This window comes from Salvia splendens, chromosome 7 (genome assembly GCF_004379255.2).
Source record: "Salvia splendens isolate huo1 chromosome 7, SspV2, whole genome shotgun sequence".
NCBI classification, from domain to species: Eukaryota; Viridiplantae; Streptophyta; class Magnoliopsida; order Lamiales; family Lamiaceae; genus Salvia; species Salvia splendens.
This window is the reverse complement of record NC_056038.1, coordinates 11907037-11931444: the sequence shown is the minus strand read 5'-3', so window position 1 is coordinate 11931444 and position 24408 is coordinate 11907037. Positions and strand designations below refer to the sequence as shown.

The 24408-nt window shown below is 36.8% G+C and overlaps 3 protein-coding genes and 3 pseudogenes across 5 annotated transcripts; 4 read left to right on the top strand and 2 right to left on the bottom strand.

Annotated features, from left to right (window-relative positions):
* Positions 1–1684: 1684 nt before the first annotated feature.
* Positions 1685–5478, top strand: LOC121741326 (probable beta-1,4-xylosyltransferase IRX10L). The gene is made up of 4 exons (XM_042134042.1): positions 1685–1975; positions 3554–3942; positions 4089–4330; positions 4690–5478. The coding sequence occupies exons 1-4, from the start codon at positions 1870–1872 to the stop codon at positions 5201–5203; spliced, it is 1251 nt and encodes a 416-aa protein (XP_041989976.1). The 5' UTR covers positions 1685–1869; the 3' UTR covers positions 5204–5478.
* Positions 5479–5773: 295 nt separating this feature from the next.
* Positions 5774–9376, top strand: LOC121741327. 3 transcript variants are annotated; one of them, XM_042134045.1, is made up of 4 exons: positions 5774–6123; positions 6213–6271; positions 6393–6510; positions 9116–9376. In XM_042134045.1, the coding sequence occupies exons 1-4, from the start codon at positions 5915–5917 to the stop codon at positions 9156–9158; spliced, it is 429 nt and encodes a 142-aa protein (XP_041989979.1). In that variant the 5' UTR covers positions 5774–5914; the 3' UTR covers positions 9159–9376. The 3 variants fall into 3 exon arrangements, with proteins under 3 accessions (XP_041989979.1, XP_041989978.1, XP_041989977.1); XM_042134044.1 differs by lacking the exon at positions 9116–9376 and adding an exon at positions 6570–6755; XM_042134043.1 differs by lacking the exon at positions 9116–9376 and having other exon boundaries at positions 5777–6123; positions 6393–6755.
* LOC121741328 lies at positions 6930–11395 on the bottom strand (annotated as a pseudogene).
* Positions 11396–12556: 1161 nt separating this feature from the next.
* Positions 12557–14632, top strand: LOC121742611 (annotated as a pseudogene).
* Positions 14633–15038: 406 nt separating this feature from the next.
* LOC121742567 lies at positions 15039–15894 on the top strand (annotated as a pseudogene).
* Positions 15895–16089: 195 nt separating this feature from the next.
* LOC121742568 (chromophore lyase CRL, chloroplastic-like) lies at positions 16090–20562 on the bottom strand. Its single transcript, XM_042135744.1, has 9 exons — positions 20272–20562; positions 20143–20192; positions 19772–19832; positions 19648–19683; positions 19392–19442; positions 19197–19289; positions 16654–16758; positions 16451–16547; positions 16090–16365 (listed from the first exon to the last, which is right to left on the bottom strand). Exons 1-9 carry the CDS (start codon positions 20500–20502, stop codon positions 16229–16231), a joined length of 861 nt encoding a protein of 286 aa, XP_041991678.1. The 5' UTR covers positions 20503–20562; the 3' UTR covers positions 16090–16228.
* Positions 20563–24408: the final 3846 nt, after the last annotated feature.

Genomic DNA, 24408 nt, shown 5'->3' with positions numbered 1-24408 from the left:
GGGAATATGATTCCTAATAACTTTACTTTCCTGTGTTTGGAAAATATCAAGATTTTAAAGTTTATATTTGATTTAAACACTAAACTAAAAATATACTTATCATTTATTATTTATAAAAAATAATAATACATATTATTTAATAAATTATTAATTACAAATGATAATGATTATATTATTTTATTTATTATTACGATGGATAGTTTAAATATGGATTATACATCATAATATATAATAATATAATAAATAAGATTATTATTATTATTATTATTATTATTATATTTACTAAATTTTAATTGAATAAATTTTTATAATTTAAAATTTTACTACAATTTTATTGTTAATACTAATTTATAAAGTAATAATTATTAAATTATTATATAATTATAATTATATTTAATTATTTAATAAATTATTGTTATTATTATGATAATAAAAATAAATATAATATTAATAATATAGTTATAATTATGATAATTTGAATTATAGTTATTTATTATCCTGAAATTAAGTATGGTTTATACTTTTAAATTATTTTTAAAACATTATAATAAATAATAATAATAATAATAATAATACTAATAATAATAATAATAAAACTATACTATATTGCATTAAATATGTAAGAATCCTAAAACTGGGAAAAAGAATAACTTAGAAAAGTTAGGATTCAGAATCCTGGAAAGTTGTATTAACTTTCTTTGTTTCAGGATTTTGATTACTTTCCCAATTTGATTAAAAACGGAAACAAACATAGGAATTTAAAATTTAAGGAATCAGATTACTTTACTAGACAGAATCCTGACAACCAAACATGGCCTAAGGGATATTCACGTCTAATATCATGAAACATTCAAAAGGTTGTGTTTTTCCCACTAACTTTGAAATTATCAAACATTATCACGAACTTTACCCCAAGTTTGTTATTTCTCACCAATGAAAAAATTACTGCAAATAATATCACGATAAAGATTTTTTTCGGAATTTCTCGACAATAACTTCGAGATTTTCAAGATTTTCAATCTTTGAGAATAGTTTTTCTTAAAGCACGTCCTCCAAATTTGTTCTTCAATCTATTAATATAGCCGGAATTTGAATGTTAACCTCTTTTTCTTGAATTGACGTCTAAAAACCAACGCATTTGATTGGGACACACTAACTGATAAAATTAGAATGACATCTCAAAAAGAAAAAGGATGAAATTTGAAACTTACATATCCAAATATTGTAGACTAGCAATATTATGACAACTTCATGTCTTTTTTTTTGAATTTGATATCAACACATGATTTTACTTTTGGGACAAGTTTTACACAACCAAAAAAAATTAATGATGGAAAAATCATCATTTAATAAAAACAAACGTTCGATTTCCTTAATTTCTGTTAGACGATATGCCCATCGTTTTTTACCGATGGTGTCTAGACTTGCTAAGTTTTAACTGGATCCACAGTATACAGTCGATTCCGAAATCTACCGCTTGCAGTTTAATGGTAATCGCATTTTTTAATTCTCTCTCATTTACAAATAAAATTCTGCTATATCTTAATAGAATATATGTTGTTCAATGAATTAAAGAAATATACAGAATAAAATTAATAAAGTAATTTTTTTTAAATTTTTTTGAAATATGTTATTTTGAATGAGATATCTAAAATATGTGCAATGAGACAGCAGTCAGCAGCTCATTGGCAAAATAAATTGAAGTGTTTACAGATTAGTTACAGAGTGGTAACAGCAGTGGAGCTGCGGATATGTTTGAGTTCCACAAATCGGAGTTTTGAGTTCTCTTTTATTTGTTCATCGACGCAGTCTTCTGCTTCTTTGGAGGCAGAAGGGCATTGATTCGTTCAAGACAGGGGAGATTTAAAAATGAGGAAACGGAGATTGGTATTTGCTTTGCTTCTTTGTTTTTCAACCTTTTGGAGGATTGGAGCTTTCAAGTTTCACAGAGCCCAGAAAACTGAGAGAATCTCCGGTAAGGATCTCTCTCTGTATCTCCATAATCGATCGCTTCACCTCAAACCCTATTTGCAATTTTGTGTTGAGATATGATGCTGAATCTTTACCCTAATTCTGGTGTTTGCCTTTGAAATGGTAGGTCGGTTTCCGCTCTGATGTGGTCTATGTGATGTGATGTGATGTGATGTGACGCGATTGGATTGAAATCAATTAATAAAACATCCTAGTACCAAAAAAGTTATGCAGATTCTTCATATCAATAAGCTTTTATGTTTGTTGCTTAGTGAAGATGTAATTTCCTTTTCGCATTGGACAATCAATTAGAGCTTGCAGTGTTTTACTCTACTTAGTTAGAGGCTTAGCTAGTTGTGGAGTTTCAGTTATGTTGCATCTTCTTCAATAAAATGACAACAAGTTACTTAGTTAGTAATGTAATTAAAGCTTTGCATCTTCTTCAATAAGTTGAAAATGATACAGTTCAAATCATGCTCCATCACAGCACTAGTTTTGTTTTCCAATGACGGTTTGTGCTGAAAGATAACAAGATCAGGTTGCAAGCTTATCTTTTTTAGCTATCAGGGTTACTGCGGAAGTTTTTTGTTTTCCTAGGTAGCTTGACGGATGGTGCTATCTCAAGTAGAAGCATGATTTAGCTTATCCTCCCACTCTGTAATTAGTAAATGTTTAATGAGATTGATATTGACTCACTATATGGTCATATAAAATTATAAATCCTCTTCAACGTGGTTCAATAAAGATTTTTTTAGGGGAACTCGACATGCGACAGCTCGCTTAAGCTGAAATTTAAGATGTATCTTAAACTTTGACAAAAGCATGTTTCAGGAGTAACTTAAATTATTACTTTGGTTGTCCTACTACTGAAATATATGTATAAAATGATCTTCTCTCAAATTTGGTAATAGCTATTATGGAGCCTTAAATTTTATCTCTTTTATATGCTATATCCGGCCGTGGTACCTTTTATAAGTGCATATATATGATTTCCTTCCATCACTCTTAATAGTTTGATGCATGTGTGAACCTCTTAGACATTGTGCATTGTTTGCCTTCTTGAGTTTATCATCTATCTAGATGCTTACTCTCAGTCTGTTTAATTTTCCCTGGAAAGACAAAAAGAAAAACAAAGTTACAAAACAAAATAAAACTTTTTCCTTGTTCTGTTCACACTAACTACTTCCTTGTGCGTGGTTTGTTAGTTGAATCTCACAGGGCTAATAATTTAGATCGATGAAACATGAAGTTAAAGAAATGCTAATATCGTAATGTCTCTACACCTCATGCCCTTGGCTTCATCTGGTGCAAAACAGTCAAAGTGCTTATTGCTTGGCAACCATAGGCGTCAAGGAAGATTTTAACTTTTAAGCACTTGTTTTTATATAACTTTCACTAAGTTTTCTACTACTACATTACTATTCCTTGGAAAAGGCAAACTAGGTGGAAAATCCAATCATTATCTTGTTTCAGCAGATAGGTTAGAATATAAGGATGATGTAGGAATGTCAAGCAATCTGGTTTTGCTGCAAGATTTAAATTATCCAACTCATGCATTTTTTGTTGCATTTTCATATTTTAGGGAGTGCCGGTGATGTACTGGAAGATGATCCTGTTGGAAGATTAAAAGTTTTTGTTTATGAGCTTCCTAGCAAATACAACAAAAAGATTTTACAGAAAGACCCAAGATGCCTCACCCATATGTTTGCAGCAGAGATTTTTATGCACCGTTTTCTCTTGTCGAGTCCAGTTCGTACTCTTAATCCTGAAGAAGCAGACTGGTTCTACACTCCTGTGTATGCAACTTGTGACCTGACACCAAATGGCCTCCCACTACCATTCAAATCACCTCGTATGATGAGAAGTGCTATACAGCTGATCTCTTCTAACTGGCCATATTGGAACGCAACTGAAGGAGCCGATCACTTCTTTATTGTGCCTCATGATTTTGCGGCGTGCTTTCACTATCTAGTAAGTCGCATGGTCTCTGGATCAATTAAAATCACAGAGTTCTCACTCATTGTCAATTTACATGCATGGATGATACAAAATCTTTTACAGATAACGCTCTTTGGAATTCAGATATTTTCTGATTGAATGTACTATATGTTCTGTAGGAAGAGAAAGCTATTGAGAGAGGAATCCTTCCGTTGCTCCAACGTGCTACCTTGGTTCAGACGTTTGGACAGCGTAACCATGTTTGCTTAAAGGATGGATCAATCATAATCCCCCCATATGCCCCTCCACAGAAAATGCAGGCTCATCTAATTTCTCCTAGCACTCCTAGATCCATCTTTGTTTACTTCCGAGGTTTGTTTTATGATGTTGGGAATGACCCAGAAGGTGGTTATTATGCAAGGTATGTTTCATTAACCTGCATAGTTGATGTAATATGCTGTTCGTTCTCATATTATACTGCTACTGTTCTTGTACTCGATGCTTAAAAAACTCACTTGTTGTTTGATTTATATAATGTACTTTACGAAAGAGGAAAGATCTTATTTAGTAGATTATTATAGCCCAATGAGCACCATAAATAAACCCTGAAGCAGAGTAGAGACACACAATATCTGATTACTGAAGTCTCTTTTACATAGTCGAGTATCTAGTCCGTTTGAGTGATGCCACACATCTACACTATCTCACATTCCCAAATTTCGGAAATAATGGATAGCCCAAAAACTGACATGTAAACTAAATTTGCTTTGGATATTGCAGAGGTGCGCGAGCATCAGTGTGGGAGAACTTTAAGGACAATCCCCTCTTTGATATCTCCACGGAACACCCAACTACATATTACGAAGACATGCAGAGAGCTATCTTCTGTCTTTGCCCGCTCGGATGGGCCCCATGGAGTCCTAGACTGGTTGAAGCAGTTGTGTTTGGCTGCATCCCTGTTATCATAGCTGATGACATTGTCTTACCTTTTGCTGATGCAATTCCATGGGAAGATATTGGTATTTTTGTAGCAGAGAAGGATGTCCCTAAGCTGGATACAATACTAACCTCGATTCCAATTGAAGAGATACTAAGGAAGCAAAGAGTACTAGCCAATCCATCTATGAAACAGGCGATGTTGTTTCCACATCCTGCTCAGGCACGGGATGCCTTCCATCAGATATTGAACGGGCTCGCTCGTAAGTTGCCTCATGACAGGAGTATTTACTTGAGAAGTGGTGAGAGCATATTAAACTGGACTGCAGGACCTGTGGGTGACCTTAAACCTTGGTAGCTAGTCTTCTTGTCGTATGTTCAAACTCACCTGTATCAAATCCATTTCCCATCAAATGTATTGATTAATGTAAATTTCCCATTCAAGTTCAAATCTTGATGTAGCTGTTGTTGGTTTGTTTTAGAGACAATGCAGCTTTTGATGTACAATTAGTTTTTACTTCAAACTGGTGTTAGGGCACTGAAGATTTTCATCTGGTATGGAGGCAGCTGGCATTCATCAGTTGTAACTTGTAAGCTGTTTGACTTTTCTTCAACTTTTAACTGTTTGAGCTATGATCTATTACATCATGAGATTAATTTTCAGTAGAATTCTGGGATCTAATCAAAATTACTAAATGTTATACAACTTTCCTAACAAGCTATGATACCTTCTCAGGTGCAGAATCCAATTCTTTAATGGCTTTTGTACTAAATAATAACAGCCACATGTTTGTAAACACAAGTTGAATTTAGGAAGGGCATTTGGGTATGAGAAAACAAATGAAAAAAGAGCAATAAAAACAAATAAAGTGGGCTTAAGAAAGTTCTTGAAAGAAAAGAAAAAAAAAGGTCCTAAATTGGAGTTATGTGGGCAGTTTTGTGGGGGAGTATGACAGCCATGCTTCCACACAATATTACTCCACATAACTGACTTTTCTTATCACCTCATATCATCATCAATATCCATCACACTCTCTATTCATTATTCACACACAGACATCAGTTAGAAATGGCCACAAGTCTTCATGGAGCCAAGTCCATGGCGCCACTATCTCTGCCGCCGGGAGCTACCACCGGCCGCTTTGCGCTGAAATCACCCTTCTTCTCTCCATCTGTTCACCTATTCATGCCATCTCAACTCTCAACTCTCCCAACTACTGCGCCTAAATTCTCGATGCGTGTTGCTTCCAAGCAAGCCTACATCTGCCGCGATTGCGGGTCATCTTTCTTTATTTCCCTTTTTGTCATTTATTGTATAAATGTTCTTGGATATAGTATGATTAGACTTGGGACTTATCTTAATGCAGGTATATCTACAATGACAGAACACCTTTTGAGAAACTGGCTGATAACTATTTCTGCCCTGGTATACTTTTACTTGTCTTAGATTGCCTTGATGAAATTATTGGAAGAGTCAATTTCCCGATTATGATTATTATTATTATTATGTAGGAGCATTTATATAAGCATGGATGTGTTGGTTGCAGTATGTGGTGCCCCAAAAAGGAGATTCAGGCCATATGCGCCAGATGTTTCTAAAAATGCAAACAGCACAGATGTTCGAAAAGCCAGGAAAGAACAGATTAAGAGAGACGAAGCTATCGGGTATGTATGTGTCTCTGTTTTTTCTAACGTAAGGATCCAAATATATTTGCATTTTGCAGGCAGGCATTGCCCTTCGCAATAGCACTTGGAGCGGCAGCATTGATTGCCCTATATTTCTACCTCAACACCACCATCTAAGATTAATAGGATAACTCATTGTACTACATTTTTGTTACACTTGTACATTCCTCTATTTCAATTCATCTTTCAATTTCTTTTTCAATGAAAAATAGGTAGTAATACTACTAAAGTTTACTATCCCACAAAATTCCCAATGGAAAAAAGGTCCTCAAGTCCAGGCTGCACACAATAACATATGTACTGTACTACAAAATTAATCTACTAATGTATGTTCATATCTGCGCAACGCCCAGAGACATTATGCAACATAGTTCACAAATGATAAGAAGAGTCTGTTGTTAATTGTAAAATTTTAGATGGATCTTCTATAAGCTAGATGGAGTCGAACATTTCTGTACATATATTGAAAACAAATAAAAGGTGGAAGAAAAGAATATGTATACTAGGGTACATTGTGTGGTTCTATGACAAAAGGTGTCAATTTTGGAGGACAAATGAGCCCTCGATCCGTTTCTCTGTGAATTGGGGAGGGATAGTTAAAGAGGAGAATGGGTCACTAAAACTTGATGCCGGAGCAGGTTTAAACTCGTATGGACTACCCTTTACGCCCCAAACCTGGAAATGAAATGAAAGAGGGGATCCAGGTGAAACAAATGTGTAATATATGTCGATAATTTCGAAGAAACGATATAGCTGAAACTCACCTGATTTCCCTCATAATCATAGCCTATGTCGGACGTGTGTATTTCACTGTTTTTCAATACTGTAAGTTCTGAGGTACAATATGATGCTCCATTCTGCAGTATATAAAACACATGCTCAGAAAGGAATTACTAAATTAACTTTCAGGAAATGGAGGGTGAGGTTGATGTGAGGCAGTGAAGAATGAAAAGGTGGGCATACCCATGTATTAGGAAACCCATCTGAAGGAGTTGAGCCTTCGTATAAACAACGCTTCCCTCTATCACAGCGCTTGAGATATATGGTAGTCAAATGCTCTGCAATATCCTGCATTGAAGTTTGAATATTTGATGCTTTAAGGCTCGTCAATCCATAGCACAGATGACCAAATGTCTAATGCCTGAATCAGTAACTGAGAAACCAGAAAAATAAAATAACATAACTGATGCACAAACAGTACCTTCTAGTTCTAACTACTAAAGCTCACCAGACACCAGCATTCTAGGATTGAGTTGTGAGATTATTTTAGTCACAGGGGTTAGCTATGACTAATCATCCCATGATTATCCATCTAGGATTGAGTTGTGGGATTGAATCTCATGAACCAAGCACACTACATATTTAATCCCGGGATACAATCTTGCAAACCGAACACGCCCATAAAAGAATGCTGCCCTAGACACACCGGGACAGGCACCACCATGTGCACATAGTGTAGAGTAGTGATTAAAATGTCATCAATGCACTAAGAGCTCACAGGCTTCCCACACTGCATCTGTAGGCTAACATTACACTGACACGCACACACAGTCACACACACAAACACATGAATTTATATGCACACATAATTAGATATATATGAATGACCTTCAAGAGCAGTTAAAGCAGAAAAATACAGATAATAAGAGTGTATGAGACATAATAATTTTTACATGTAAAAGGACAATTTAGGCTTTACAATTCTACTCTGTGAAAGGGAAGATTCAAAGTGCTAAAACAAAATATGCTTAAAAGTGGAGCTTGAAAGTGTTGTAATGAAGTTGTATTAATTTCCCAAAAAAGAAAAGCAGAAAAGAACATCCCCTTGCTGCCTTTAGATTTTTACCTTTCTTCTGATCTGGTCTATACAAGCTAATCTAAAATTTGAAAATACTCAAAACTGTTGAATGCAAGAAAAAAAATCAAAATTTCAGCTTCTTTAAGCTTGAGTATGCACTCACTTACTTAATGACAATAGATTAAAGTTCTTCACTTAGCCTTGATATCTTAACCCACGTTTACCTTGAAAGCTAGGATTGATAAATGAAAATAGTCCAAGCTAATCCATTGTTTGGTTTGAAGGATTTATTAATTTTGCATTTGTTTGACCATCTTATCGTTCAACTAGTCAGTTTTATGCTTTATCAATCTTTCCAATCACTCAAAGTAAACACACTTTAGGGGTAGGATTAGAGAAATCCTTGTGAAGAGGATAAAAATACTCAATCAAGTATATCAATCTTGAATAGTAAATACGCCCTAAGGAGTTATTCCAATGCAGCATGAAAACTACAACAAGAGTCTTACAATTAAAAGAGCCTAAGCCTCAGGGTCTTGAAGCAAAAGATGTTCACATGTTGAAAATAAGAAGGTCCTCATTACACTTTTCCAATAGGGTGTTTTTAAAGAAAGTGTTACTTCAATTCTTATTATTATTTTCAAGCCTTTGCTCCAGATATCTAACCTGCACATTAGGAGGATAAGTGACTGCATAACTTCATCCACTATATCAAGAACTCATGAGCTTGTGTTGCTTAACCACTAGTTCTAGAACTCTGAAGCTTGTGTTGTTTTACTTGACTAGGAAGCTTGTGTTGCTTATCCAAAACGGCATGCATGCTACCTAACACAATACTTGCTCTTTCCCACAACACAATGAGGCAGCTCTTGGATGGACCAAAGGGAATCAAATATGAACCGAGAATATTGCAGCAGATGACTGAAGTTGTAGGAATATTGGAGTATGGTTTTCCATAGGGTGTACCTAGTATGTTGTTATCTTATGTTTGATTGTATATACTCCTTGTCCACCAAAAAAGGAAACTGGTTATATTCTCCTAACAAAGACAGATATTAGGAGGTACATACAATAATATTTTGCAATCTTTGACGCCACCTACAATTTTCTCTCTAAACTGCATGTGTCCCAAAAAGTTATAGTTCCCTCTAACAAAGTAGCAGTTACCACAATTTGCAACTAGCAACTATTGAGACAAAGTCAAACCCATCTATCAGTACGTGGTGATTTACTACCCTACAGTGCCATTTCAGCTATAAAATGCCATTCTCTAATTGCAGGATAGCACTAAGTTGTACTTGGTCCTTCAATAATTTGCAACTCTGTTTATTCAATTAAAAGCATCTCTATCTCCTCTGGCGGAAGGAAGATTTATGTCCGGCATAGTCTTATTAAATGACGAAAATATAATAAGACTGCTTTTCTCCTCTCATTATACAAGTTATTCCATATGAGACCTTTCGAACCTGATGAGCTAAAATTAGATCCACCTAATTGTGAGAATGAATTTTACATCAAAAGAAACAAGTAAATTATTAAGATTTGTGTAGATTGTACAATGATTTTACACTATTGAACATAACACACAAGCCAGAGCAAAGATGGTCACTAGACTAACAGAGGGGCACTATAAAAATTCATATGAATATGGTACAATTTGTCAGATCTAGATATAGGTTCAATCATCTAATATGTAATCGCACTTACACCCAATTACTTCTTCAGGCTGTGGCCTTGATCCCTCGCCGATCACAAAAATTCTTGTACTACCCTCTTGAGTCCCGAAGATAGCGTAAGTAACATCATCTATCCAAAGGAGAAGGGTAATTTAATGAACATCATAAGTAATACTCTGTAGCAGCTTATAAAGCAGATAGATGAAAATAAAATTACGCACTAAGGCCTAACCTCAACATCACATTTCATCTCTTTGAGCAAGGCTTTACCATGAAAAATCTCTGCATCGAGATTTCTGTTAGAATAATTAATTAGTAGAAACATATGCAACATATCCAACTGACAAGACATTCATATTTTCATCAGTGAGAATGTTCATTTCTATATGGGATGACTTCCCAGTATGATCGCCAAACAAAATGCTGCCAAAACATAGACATCAACAATATCTAAGGTTCAAACTCTCGAAGTAGTTCGATCAAGTACCTGTCGAAAAGGTTTGTGAGGAGTTCTCCAGAATGCCTGTCACGAAGTAATCTATTGAAAATCTTGAAGATAAAGAAACCTTGCAAAGTTAAACACATCCAAGACAATATTTTGACATATTCTACCTGTTCAAAGTACAAAACTCTTGAACCATCAACCATTTCTGCTGCTGGACATGAGAGCCATCTAGAAATAACACAGAAAAAGTGTAAAATCATTCTACAATAGACACAAATTCATCTATTTAAACAACAAAATAAAGGAACACTTATGCTCTGTATAATCAACAAACCAATAATTCAGTACAGGCAAAGCATCCTCAGAAACACACGCGATACTGACATACACTCCTCCGCAGCTCGAAATTAGACTCTATAATTTACCCTAATTTCTTACACAACAATCCTAAGACATTATATTCCATACACTAATCATCACCTCGTGCAATCAATCACATTCCAAAGCAGATAACGGAAGACGGCAGCACAGAAAATCACCTCAAATTAAAATAGTTGTCCGGGTCCCTCGAAGCCTGCTCCCTCGAAAACTAGCAAATCCAAAATAAAAAAAATAAATCGAAACACACAAGTTGAATCGGCAATTGAATAGGAAAGTAACCTTCTCCCCGGCGAGTGAGTCGGCGACGATGCGCGCATGGTCCCAACGGGTGGTGGACTTAGTGAGGCGCTTCAGCAACAGTGCTCCGCCCATTAAGACCAGAGTCTTGAGCACTACTCCGCGGGCTTTGGTCCATCCGTTGGAGCCCGAGCCCGAGCCCGAGCCGGAGCCCGAGTCCGAGCTGGTGCACATGCTGGGTGTCGCTCGCTCTGCACTATCTGAATCAATCATTGATTTTTCTTTTGGGGGATTTTTTAATTGATTTTGCTACATGTTGTGGCTGGCGTTGCTTATCATAACTATTTATTTTTTCAATATATATTAGATAAAATTATTTTGGGGCTTATAAAACATACTGTCATCCATTTTTTTTTGTTGGGTTTTGATTAGATCCTAAAATAAAATTGATGAATAAGAAGCTTGAGCAAATTTTGAAATATTACAAGTCATCTGTTACATAACTAAAACCTCCTTTTAATCTGGTATGTATGATTATATGTTGTCCCTGTTAAATGTCTCTAGTTTCATTATATATCTAGGATCATAAATATCAAAATGAGGAATAGTTTGTTAGTATTCATTAACACAAATACATTCACCGTTATGCCATATCAATTGGATCTCCGTGATAATAAAATTCATAATTTTCATGATTTACTTATAAAGTTTAATGAGAGTGATATTGACTCACTATAGTCATAAAAATAACATTAATAAATCCTCTTCAAACGTGGTCAATAAAGATTTTTTTAGGGGAACTCGACACTTGCGACCGCTTCGCTTAGCGGAAATTTAAATGTATTTAACTTTGACAAAAGCATGGTTTCAGGAGTAACTGTAATTAATTACTTTGGTTGTCCTACTTACTGGACTATATGTTTATAACATGATCTTCTCCTCAAATTTGCTCTAATAGCTATTATGGAGCCTTAAATCTAAATTTTATCCATCTTTTATATGCTATACATCCGCCGTTGGGGGGTTTACCTTTATAAGTGCATATCTATGATTTCCTTCCATCACTCTTAATCTTTTGATGTCTGTGTGAACCTCTAGACTTTTGGCTTTGTTTGCCTGCTGGAGTTTCATCATCTATCTAGATGCTTACTCTCAGTCTGTTTAATTTTCCCTGGAAAGACAAAAAGAAAAACAAAGTTACAAAACAAAATAAAACTTTTTCCTTGTTCTGTTCACACTAACTACTTCCTTGTGCGTGGTTTGTTAGTTGAATCTCACAGGGCTAATAATTTAGATCGATGAAACATGAAGTTAAAGAAATGCTAATATCGTAATGTCTCTACACCTCATGCCCTTGGCTTCATCTGGTGCAAAACAGTCAAAGTGCTTATTGCTTGGCAACCATAGGCGTCAAGGAAGATTTTAACTTTTAAGCACTTGTTTTTATATAACTTTCACTAAGTTTTCTACTACTACTTACTATTCCTTGGAAAAGGCAAACTAGGTGGAAAATCCAATCATTATCTTGTTTCAGCAGATAGGTTAGAATATAAGGATGATGTAGGAATGTCAAGCAATCTGGTTTTGCTGCAAGATTTAAATTATCCAACTCATGCATTTTTTGTTGCATTTTCATATTTTAGGGAGTGCCGGTGATGTACTGGAAGATGATCCTGTTGGAAGATTAAAAGTTTTTGTTTATGAGCTTCCTAGCAAATACAACAAAAGATTTTACAGAAAGACCCAAGATGCCTCACCCATATGTTTGCAGCAGAGATTTTTATGCACCGTTTTCTCTTGTCGAGTCCAGTTCGTACTCTTAATCCTGAAGAAGCAGACTGGTTCTACACTCCTGTGTATGCACTTGTGACCTGACACCAAATGGCCTCCCACTACCATTCAAATCACCTCGTATGATGAGAAGTGCTATACAGCTGATCTCTTCTAACTGGCCATATTGGAACGCAACTGAAGGAGCCGATCACTTCTTTATTGTGCCTCATGATTTTGCGGCGTGCTTTCACTATCTAGTAAGTCGCATGGTCTCTGGATCAATTAAAATCACAGAGTTCTCACTCATTGTCAATTTACATGCATGGATGATACAAAATCTTTTACAGATAACGCTCTTTGGAATTCAGATATTTTCTGATTGAATGTACTATATGTTCTGTAGGAAGAGAAGCTATTGAGAGAGGAATCCTTCCGTTGCTCCAACGTGCTACCTTGGTTCAGACGTTTGGACAGCGTAACCATGTTTGCTTAAAGGATGGATCAATCATAATCCCCCCATATGCCCCTCCACAGAAAATGCAGGCTCATCTAATTTCTCCTAGCACTCCTAGATCCATCTTTGTTTACTTCCGAGGTTTGTTTTATGATGTTGGGAATGACCCAGAAGGTGGTTATTATGCAAGGTATGTTTCATTAACCTGCATAGTTGATGTAATATGCTGTTCGTTCTCATATTATACTGCTACTGTTCTTGTACTCGATGCTTAAAAAACTCACTTGTTGTTTGATTTATATAATGTACTTTACGAAAGAGGAAAGATCTTATTTAGTAGATTATTATAGCCCAATGAGCACCATAAATAAACCCTGAAGCAGAGTAGAGACACACAATATCTGATTACTGAAGTCTCTTTTACATAGTCGAGTATCTAGTCCGTTTGAGTGATGCCACACATCTACACTATCTCACATTCCCAATTTCGGAAATAATGGATAGCCCAAAAACTGACATGTAAACTAAATTTGCTTTGGATATTGCAGAGGTGCGCGAGCATCAGTGTGGGAGAACTTTAAGGACAATCCCCTCTTTGATATCTCCACGGAACACCCAACTACATATTACGAAGACATGCAGAGAGCTATCTTCTGTCTTTGCCCGCTCGGATGGGCCCCATGGAGTCCTAGACTGGTTGAAGCAGTTGTGTTTGGCTGCATCCCTGTTATCATAGCTGATGACATTGTCTTACCTTTTGCTGATGCAATTCCATGGGAAGATATTGGTATTTTTGTAGCAGAGAAGGATGTCCCTAAGCTGGATACAATACTAACCTCGATTCCAATTGAAGAGATACTAAGGAAGCAAAGAGTACTAGCCAATCCATCTATGAAACAGGCGATGTTGTTTCCACATCCTGCTCAGGCACGGGATGCCTTCCATCAGATATTGAACGGGCTCGCTCGTAAGTTGCCTCATGACAGGAGTATTTACTTGAGAAGTGGTGAGAGCATATTAAACTGGACTGCAGGACCTGTGGGTGACCTTAAACCTTGGTAGCTAGTCTTCTTGTCGTATGTTCAAACTCACCTGTATCAAATCCATTTCCCATCAAATGTATTGATTAATGTAAATTTCCCATTCAAGTTCAAATCTTGATGTAGCTGTTGTTGGTTTGTTTTAGAGACAATGCAGCTTTTGATGTACAATTAGTTTTTACTTCAAACTGGTGTTAGGGCACTGAAGATTTTCATCTGGTATGGAGGCAGCTGGCATTCATCAGTTGTAACTTGTAAGCTGTTTGACTTTTCTTCAACTTTTAACTGTTTGAGCTATGATCTATTACATCATGAGATTAATTTTCAGTAGAATTCTGGGATCTAATCAAAATTACTAAATGTTATACAACTTTCCTAACAAGCTATGATACCTTCTCAGGTGCAGAATCCAATTCTTTAATGGCTTTTGTACTAAATAATAACAGCCACATGTTTGTAAACACAAGTTGAATTTAGGAAGGGCATTTGGGTATGAGAAAACAAATGAAAAAAGAGCAATAAAAACAAATAAAGTGGGCTTAAGAAAGTTCTTGAAAGAAAAGAAAAAAAAGGGTCCTAAATTGGAGTTATGTGGGCAGTTTTGTGGGGGAGTATGACAGCCATGCTTCCACACAATATTACTCCACATAACTGACTTTTCTTATCACCTCATATCATCATCAATATCCATCACACTCTCTCTATTCATTATTCACACACAGACATCAGTTAGAAATGGCCACAAGTCTTCATGGAGCCAAGTCCATGGCGCCACTATCTCTGCCGCCGGGAGCTACCACCGGCCGCTTTGCGCTGAAATCACCCTTCTTCTCTCCATCTGTTCACCTATTCATTCATGCCATCTCAACTCTCAACTCTCCCAACTACTGCGCCTAAATTCTCGATGCGTGTTGCTTCCAAGCAAGCCTACATCTGCCGCGATTGCGGGTCATCTTTCTTTTATTTCCCTTTTTGTCATTTATTGTATAAATGTTCTTGGATATAGTATGATTAGACTTGGGACTTATCTTAATGCAGGTATATCTACAATGACAGAACACCTTTTGAGAAACTGGCTGATAACTATTTCTGCCCTGGTATACTTTTACTTGTCTTAGATTGCCTTGATGAAATTATTGGAAGAGTCAATTTCCCGATTATGATTATTATTATTATTATGTAGGAGCATTTATATAAGCATGGATGTGTTGGTTGCAGTATGTGGTGCCCCAAAAAGGAGATTCAGGCCATATGCGCCAGATGTTTCTAAAAATGCAAACAGCACAGATGTTCGAAAAGCCAGGAAAGAACAGATTAAGAGAGACGAAGCTATCGGGTATGTATGTGTCTCTGTTTTTTCTAACGTAAGGATCCAAATATATTTGCATTTTGCAGGCAGGCATTGCCCTTCGCAATAGCACTTGGAGCGGCAGCATTGATTGCCCTATATTTCTACCTCAACACCACCATCTAAGATTAATAGGATAACTCATTGTACTACATTTTTGTTACACTTGTACATTCCTCTATTTCAATTCATCTTTCAATTTCTTTTTCAATGAAAATAGGTAGTAATACTACTAAAGTTTACTATCCCACAAAATTCCCAATGGAAAAAAGGTCCTCAAGTCCAGGCTGCACACAATAACATATGTACTGTACTACAAAATTAATCTACTAATGTATGTTCATATCTGCGCAACGCCCAGAGACATTATGCAACATAGTTCACAAATGATAAGAAGAGTCTGTTGTTAATTGTAAAATTTTAGATGGATCTTCTATAAGCTAGATGGAGTCGAACATTTCTGTACATATATTGAAAACAAATAAAAGGTGGAAGAAAAGAATATGTATACTAGGGTACATTGTGTGGTTCTATGACAAAAGGTGTCAATTTTGGAGGACAAATGAGCCCTCGATCCGTTTCTCTGTGAATTGGGGAGGGATAGTTAAAGAGGAGAATGGGTCACTAAAACTTGATGCCGGAGCAGGTTTAAACTCGTATGGACTACCCTTACGCCCCAAACCTGGAAATGAAATGAAAGAGGGGATCCAGGTGAAACAAATGTGTAATATATGTCGATAATTTCGAAGAAACGATATAGCTGAAACTCACCTGATTTCCCTCATAATCATAGCCTATGTCGGACGTGTGTATTTCACTGTTTTTCAATACTGTAAGTTCTGAGGTACAATATGATGCTCCATTCTGCAGTATATAAAACACATGCTCAGAAAGGAATTACTAAATTAACTTTCAGGAAATGGAGGGTGAGGTTGATGTGAGGCAGTGAAGAATGAAAAGGTGGGCATACCCATGTATTAGGAAACCCATCTGAAGGAGTTGAGCCTTCGTATAAACAACGCTTCCCTCTATCACAGCGCTTGAGATATATGGTAGTCAAATGCTCTGCAATATCCTGCATTGAAGTTTGAATATTTGATGCTTTAAGGCTCGTCAATCCATAGCACAGATGACCAAATGTCTAATGCCTGAATCAGTAACTGAGAAACCAGAAAAATAAAATAACATAACTGATGCACAAACAGTACCTTCTAGTTCTAACTACTAAAGCTCACCAGACACCAGCATTCTAGGATTGAGTTGTGAGATTATTTTAGTCACAGGGGTTAGCTATGACTAATCATCCCATGATTATCCATCTAGGATTGAGTTGTGGGATTGAATCTCATGAACCAAGCACACTACATATTTAATCCCGGGATACAATCTTGCAAACCGAACACGCCCATAAAAGAATGCTGCCCTAGACACACCGGGACAGGCACCACCATGTGCACATAGTGTAGAGTAGTGATTAAAATGTCATCAATGCACTAAGAGCTCACAGGCTTCCCACACTGCATCTGTAGGCTAACATTACACTGACACGCACACACAGTCACACACACAAACACATGAATTTATATGCACACATAATTAGATATATATGAATGACCTTCAAGAGCAGTTAAAAGCAGAAAAATACAGATAATAAGAGTGTATGAGACATAATAATTTTTACATGTAAAAGGACAATTTAGGCTTTACAATTCTACTCTGTGAAAGGGAAGATTCAAAGTGCTAAAACAAAATATGCTTAAAAGTGGAGCTTGAAAGTGTTGTAATGAAGTTGTATTAATTTCCCAAAAAAGAAAAGCAGAAAAGAACATCCCCTTGCTGCCTTTAGATTTTTACCTTTCTTCTGATCTGGTCTATACAAGCTAATCTAAAATTTGAAAATACTCAAAACTGTTGAATGCAAGAAAAAAAATCAAAATTTCAGCTTCTTTAAGCTTGAGTATGCACTCACTTACTTAATGACAATAGATTAAAGTTCTTCACTTAGCCTTGATATCTTAACCCACGTTTACCTTGAAAGCTAGGATTGATAAATGAAAATAGTCCAAGCTAATCCATTGTTTGGTTTGAAGGATTTATTAATTTTGCATTTGTTTGACCATCTTATCGTTCAACTAGTCAGTTTTATGCTTTATCAATCTTTCCAATCACTCAAAGTAAACACACTTTAGGGGTAGGATTAGAGAAATCCTTGTGAAGAGGATAAAAATACTCAATCAAGTATATCAATCTTGAATAGTAAATACGCCCTAAGGAGTTATTCCAATGCAGCATGAAAACTACAACAAGAGTCTTACAATTAAAAGAGCCTAAGCCTCAGGGTCTTGAAGCAAAAGATGTTCACATGTTGAAAATAAGAAGGTCCTCATTACACTTTTCCAATAGGGTGTTTTTAAAGAAAGTGTTACTTCAATTCTTATTATTATTTTCAAGCCTTTGCTCCAGATATCTAACCTGCACATTAGGAGGATAAGTGACTGCATAACTTCATCCACTATATCAAGAACTCATGAGCTTGTGTTGCTTAACCACTAGTTCTAGAACTCTGAAGCTTGTGTTGTTTTACTTGACTAGGAAGCTTGTGTTGCTTATCCAAAACGGCATGCATGCTACCTAACACAATACTTGCTCTTTCCCACAACACAATGAGGCAGCTCTTGGATGGACCAAAGGGAATCAAATATGAACCGAGAATATTGCAGCAGATGACTGAAGTTGTAGGAATATTGGAGTATGGTTTTCCATAGGGTGTACCTAGTATGTTGTTATCTTATGTTTGATTGTATATACTCCTTGTCCACCAAAAAAGGAAACTGGTTATATTCTCCTAACAAAGACAGATATTGAGAGGTACATACAATAATATTTTGCAATCTTTGACGCCACCTACAATTTTCTCTCTAAACTGCATGTGTCCCAAAAGTTATAGTTTCCTCTAACAAAGTAGCAGTTACCACAATTTGCAACTAGCAACTATTGAGACAAAAGTCAAACCCATCTATCAGTACGTGGTGATTTAACTACCCTACAGTGCCATTTCAGCTATAAAATGCCATTCTCTAATTGCAGGATAGCACTAAGTTGTACTTGGTCCTTCAATAAATTTGCAACTCTGTTTATTCAATTAAAAGCATCTCTATCTCCTCTGGCGGAAAGGAAGATTTATGTCCGGCATATTCTTATTAAATGACGAAAATATAATAAGACTGCTTTTCTCTCTCATTATACAAGTTATTCCATATGAGACCTTTCGAACCTGATGAGCTAAAATTAGATCCACCTAATTGTGAAGAATGATTTTACATCAAAGAAACAAGTAAATATATGAATTTGTGTAGATTGTACAATGATTTTACACTATTGAACATAACACACAAGCCAGCAAAGATGGTCACTAAGACTAACAGAGGGGCACTATAAAAATTCATATGAATATGGTACAATTTGTCAGATCTAGATATAGGTTCAATCAATCTAATATGTAATCGCACTTACACCAATTACTTCTTCAGGCTGTGGCCTTTGATCCCTCGACCGATCACAAAAATTCTTGTACTCCTCTGAGTCCCGGATAGCGTAAGTACTCATCTATCCAAAGGGAAGGGGTAATTTAATGAACATCATAAGTAATACTCTGTAGCAGCTTATAAAAGCAGATAGATGAAAATAAAATTACGCACTAGGCCTAACCTCAACATCACATTTCATCTCCTTTGAGCAAGGCTTTACCATGAAAAATCTCTGCATCGAGATTTCTGTTAGAATAATTAATTAGTAGAAACATATGCAACATATCCAACTGACAAGACATTCATATTTTCATCAGTGAGAATGTTCATTTCTATATGGGATGACTTCCCAGTATGATCGCCAAACAAAATGCTGCCAAAACATAGACATCAACAATATCTAAGGTTCAAACTCTCGAAGTAGTTCGATCAAGTACCTGTCGAAAAGGTTTGTGAGGAGTTCTCCAGAATGCCTGTCACGAAGTAATCTATTGAAAATCTTGAAGATAAAGAAACCTTGCAAAGTTAAACACATCCAAGACAATATTTTGACATATCTACCTGTTCAAAGTACAAAACTCTTGAACCATCAACCATTTCTGCTGCTGGACATGAGAGCCATCTAGAAATAACACAGAAAAAAGTGTAAAATCATTCTACAATAGACACAAATTCATCTATTTAAACAACAAATAAAGGAACACTTATGCTCTGTATAATCAACAAACCAATAATTCAGTACAGGCAAAGCATCCTCAGAAACACGCGATACTGACATACACTCCTCCGCAGCTCGAAATTAGACTCTATAATTTACCCTAATTTCTTACACCAACAATCCTAAGACATTATATTCCATACACTAATCATCACCTCGTGCAATCAATCACATTCCAAAGCAGATAACGGAAGACGGAGCAACAGAAAATCACCTCAAATTAAAATAGTTGTCCGGGTCCCTCGAAGCCTGCTCCCTCGAAAACTAGCAAATCCAAAATAAAATAAAAAATAAAAAATCGAAACACACAAGTTGAATTCGGCAAATTGAATAGGAAAGTAACCTTCTCCCCGGCGAGTGAGTCGGCGACGATGCGCGCATGGTCCCAACGGGTGGTGGACTTAGTGAGGCGCTTCAGCAACAGTGCTCCGCCCATTAAGACCAGAGTCTTGAGCACTACTCCGCGGGCTTTGGTCCATCCGTTGGAGCCCGAGCCCGAGCCCGAGCCGGAGCCCGAGTCCGAGCTGGTGCACATGCTGGGTGTCGCTCGCTCTGCACTATCTGAATCAATCATTGATTTTTCTTTTGGGGGATTTTTTAATTGATTTTGCTACATGTTGTGGCTGGCGTTGCTTATCATAACTATTTATTTTTTCAATATATAATTAGATAAAATTATTTTGGGGCTTATAAAACATACTGTCATCCATTTTTTTTTTGTTGGGTTTTGATTAGATCCTAAAATAAAATTGATGAATAAGAAGCTTGAGCAAATTTTGAAATATTACAAGTCATCTGTTACCATAACTAAAACCTCCTTTAATCTGGTATGTATGATTATATGTTGTCCCTGTTAAAATGTCTCTAGTTTCATTATATATCTAGGATCATAAATATCAAAATGAGGAATAGTTTGTTAGTATTCATTAACACAAATACATTCACCGTTATGCCATATCAATTGGATCTCCGTGATAATAAAATTCATAATTTTCATGATTTTTTTATTATATAAACTTTCATTTGCTACTAAATTAAATTGTTGATGTGTAATTTGAGCTTATAAAATAGTACTATTAATGTATATTGAGTAATCAAGTGTAATTAAAATGTTAAGTTGCAAGAACTTAGCTGTAAGAAAACAATGTCAAGGGTATGTTTGGTTTTCTAGATAGCACAAGATAGTGACATATATCTGGAAATTATTGATGTTTGGTTTGCCATTAACCTTTTTACAATGGCCCTTCAAATGGGACTAAGAGCATCATTAACCCATCCCCATTTCAGGCCCCAAGTCCCCTCCACGTCATCATTTCCCTATAGTTGCGGCCCATACCCCAACAGCTCTAACCCTACAGGCCTCAACCTGGGCCGCAACTAATAAATGACAGTATTCACAACTTCAACTTATTTTACTCGTAAATGCGGAAAAAAAATTACAAATCCTAGAAAAAAAAATTATTAAGCCCTAAAAAATAAAAATTACAAGTCCTAGAAAACATATTGAAATAATTTAGAGGATAGAAATTGAGAAATTGGTGAAAGAATGTTGAAGAAATGAGTATAAATGGACAAAAAAATAATAAAAAAAGAAAAATAAATAAATTTTGGTGGTTTGCTGCCCGTCCAACGCTAGCCCGAACCGGACCCCGGGACCGGCCCAGCCGCAACTTCCGCTCGTCCAACGCAATGCCCGGGCCGGGATTCACTTTTTGCGGCCCGGCCCCTAGCGTTATTGATGCCCTAAGGCCCAAGCAAAGTTTGTGAATCTACACTTGCTGGGCCAATCTTCATATCCAACAGGGTAGTCACGGCCAGTGAAAACACGACCGTCTGCTCTCAAACCCCACAGGCTTTGCACATCCTGTAAGGTTACGGTAACTTCACCAACTGGAAGGTAGAAACAGTGCGTCTTAGGCCTCCAGCGCTCGATCAAGGCAGTTATAAGCTCATTGTCCATCCTCATCGGCCTTCCACATTCAACCACGCCTCTGAACCCTCATACATCAAGCCAATACATCACATTTTCATGTATTGGCACTGCCCAAACCTTACTCTCCGTCCTACGAACTCTCAACACATTTGTTGTGTCATTTGCCAACAATAAGGCTGAAATGTGTTCGTTTTGATGAAATAGTAATGATGGATCCTCAGCTCCATAACATAACTGTTGTTCGGAACTTGCAGATGCCATCTACTTCAAAACATTCACCTAATATTCAATTTTTTCATAAAAACTCAATAATCTAACTAAATTGCAACTTCAATTGACAACGGCAATCTATATTCCAATTTGGAGACATCGTCAAGATTCAAATTAGGCAACAAAAGGGGCGCAATTACAAAAACTGAATCAATTACTTCTACCCATTTAATTATATGCATATGAAATACACAAATTACGGAAAATCGACCAAAAAATCCATCAATTTCATCATAAACCCTAATTTTGCTAAATAATATGCATATGAAATACACAAATTATGGAAAATCGACCAAAATTTCCATCAATTTCATCATAACCCCTAATTTCATCATAATCCCTAAGTATAGGCAACAAAACAACAAAAATCGACCAAAAATTCATCAATTTCATCATAAACCCAAATTTTGCTAAATTACGGAAAACCTGCACAAATTAAGCCATAAATGATGTATTTAGCCAAATATAAGAACAATTACCGGAATATGGTTGCAAAATGGTGGAAATTCGCCGGAAATTGCTGGGAACCATCGGAATTTGCTGGGAATCGTCGCTTGGGTCGCGGCTTTCTGTCTGTGATGCGTTCTGCCTTCTCTGCCTGTTTTAAAACCCACCGAAAGACGCATAATGCTTATGCGTCACTATTTAAAGACGCATAATGCTTATGCGGCACTAAACAACGATGCATGATGGTTATGCGTCACTAAACAACGACGCATGATGGGTCGTCTCTCCTAGAACGACGCATAACGGTTGTGCGTCACTCCCTGAGTTGGAATACAACTAAACCTCTTCATTAAAATGAAATTCCATTAACATGCATTACCAAAAAAAGAATTTTTCCGTTTCCCCACCTGAAAATGCATGATTTTGCACTCCTTGTTGCCGTCCAGTGTGTAGTAGAAGGACGTGCCGTTGTTCCACTCCAAATCGTAGATCTTCTTCTCGAGCTGGTGTTGGATGATGTTGAAGTTGCGGCCGTTAGGCCAGTCGTACCAGAGGTCTGTCACTTGCAGCCCGCTGCTGGCTGTCGATAAACAGGATTGAGTGGAATTGGAGCGGCCATGGCGATGGCGATGGCGATGGTGATTGTGGCGGCGACGCGGCAGCACGAGTTGACAAGAGAGAGAGAGAAGGGAGAGGGAGAGAAAGAGTGAGAGATTGGGATAAATGCGGATTTTCTCAGCCATTTTCGACTGTGGGTGTGAGATTTCACGGTGACCGAATAAATATTCGTTATTGCAGTCCCCACACTTTTTTCACAGTGCTATTCTACTCCTATATTTTATTAATATTTTAATAATTTCTACTCCATAAACTCAAAATAGTTAAATGGTGAACTGAGGGAGTATTAACCTTCTTACAAAATGAGTGTAGTGGGCAAATAGATTTAGTCCCTTGGACGACCTAGTATTTGGCGTTTTGTTAGACATGCCCATGATTCGTAAACCAGCGGTTCCGTTGAGAAATGTGGAACCGGAATCGAACCGTGAGGCTATTTCACGGTTCCGGTTCCAAACCGCCGGTTTATCAGCAATTTTTTATGGTTTTTCACGGTTCCGAACCACCCGTTTCCGGCGATTTTTCGCTGTTCCGGCTAGATTTCACGGTTTTTCCGACGGTTTTTTCACTGTTCCGGTTTGGAACCGTCCAGAACCGGCAGTTTCGGTTCGTAAAATTTGGAACCGGAACTGGCCTGCGGTTCAAAATATTGTTGTTTCGGTTCAAGAAAAAAGTCACGGTTCCGGTTTGGAATCGGAACCGGCGGTTACGGTTCCGCGGTTAACCGCCGGAACCGAAAACCTTGGACATCTCTAGTTTTTGTGAAGCCAAATACCAGAAATTTGATTATCACTAACAAGATATATACATAATTAATTCTTAATCTAAGGACATGTTCAGTGTTCATTAAATGACCACAAATGGAGTTAAATCATGGCAAAAAAGCTGGTTCAGTGTTCCATAGATGAATCTGCATGGCCCTCAATTTCCACTCCGGCCCGCACTGTTACGTTTGACTTTCGGAAGAGATGAATCATGCTGCCCACTTGATATTGGAAAACTCGTCCGCTACAACCTACAAGAATTGGTGTGGAGATTGCCAAAGTGTCCCTCAAATTTTTGGGTTTCCCCCCATTAGCACATGCGTCTGCATTTTTGAGTTGTGCATTTGGGGATACTTTCTCTCACTACATTGCACTCCTTGGAAGCTGTTGAAGACCCGGTGGCGAAGATCCACATATTTCCGGCACTTCCAAACCGTCAACGCGTTCAAAA

What these genes read in the sequence shown, in the direction of transcription:
- LOC121741326 (XM_042134042.1), top strand. Translation starts at nt 1,870, where the DNA reads ATGAGGAAACGGAGATTGGTATTTGCTTTGCTTCTTTGTTTTTCAACC. An exon ending in CGGCGTGCTTTCACTATCTA is followed by an intron (nt 3,943 to 4,088) that starts GTAAGTCGCATG and finishes TATGTTCTGTAG; the next exon opens with GAAGAGAAAGCTATTGAGAG. An exon ending in GAAGGTGGTTATTATGCAAG is followed by an intron (nt 4,331 to 4,689) that starts GTATGTTTCATT and finishes TGGATATTGCAG; the next exon opens with AGGTGCGCGAGCATCAGTGT.
- LOC121741327 (XM_042134043.1), top strand. Translation starts at nt 5,915, where the DNA reads ATGGCCACAAGTCTTCATGGAGCCAAGTCCATGGCGCCACTATCTCTG. An exon ending in TACATCTGCCGCGATTGCGG is followed by an intron (nt 6,124 to 6,212) that starts GTCATCTTTCTT and finishes ATCTTAATGCAG; the next exon opens with GTATATCTACAATGACAGAA. An exon ending in TGATAACTATTTCTGCCCTG is followed by an intron (nt 6,272 to 6,392) that starts GTATACTTTTAC and finishes TGTTGGTTGCAG; the next exon opens with TATGTGGTGCCCCAAAAAGG.
- LOC121742568 (XM_042135744.1), bottom strand. Translation starts at nt 20,502, where the DNA reads ATGATTGATTCAGATAGTGCAGAGCGAGCGACACCCAGCATGTGCACC. An exon ending in CTCACAAACCTTTTCGACAG is followed by an intron (nt 19,443 to 19,647) that starts GTACTTGATCGA and finishes ATCTCGATGCAG; the next exon opens with AGATTTTTCATGGTAAAGCC. An exon ending in ATGGGTTTCCTAATACATGG is followed by an intron (nt 16,548 to 16,653) that starts GTATGCCCACCT and finishes TATATACTGCAG; the next exon opens with AATGGAGCATCATATTGTAC.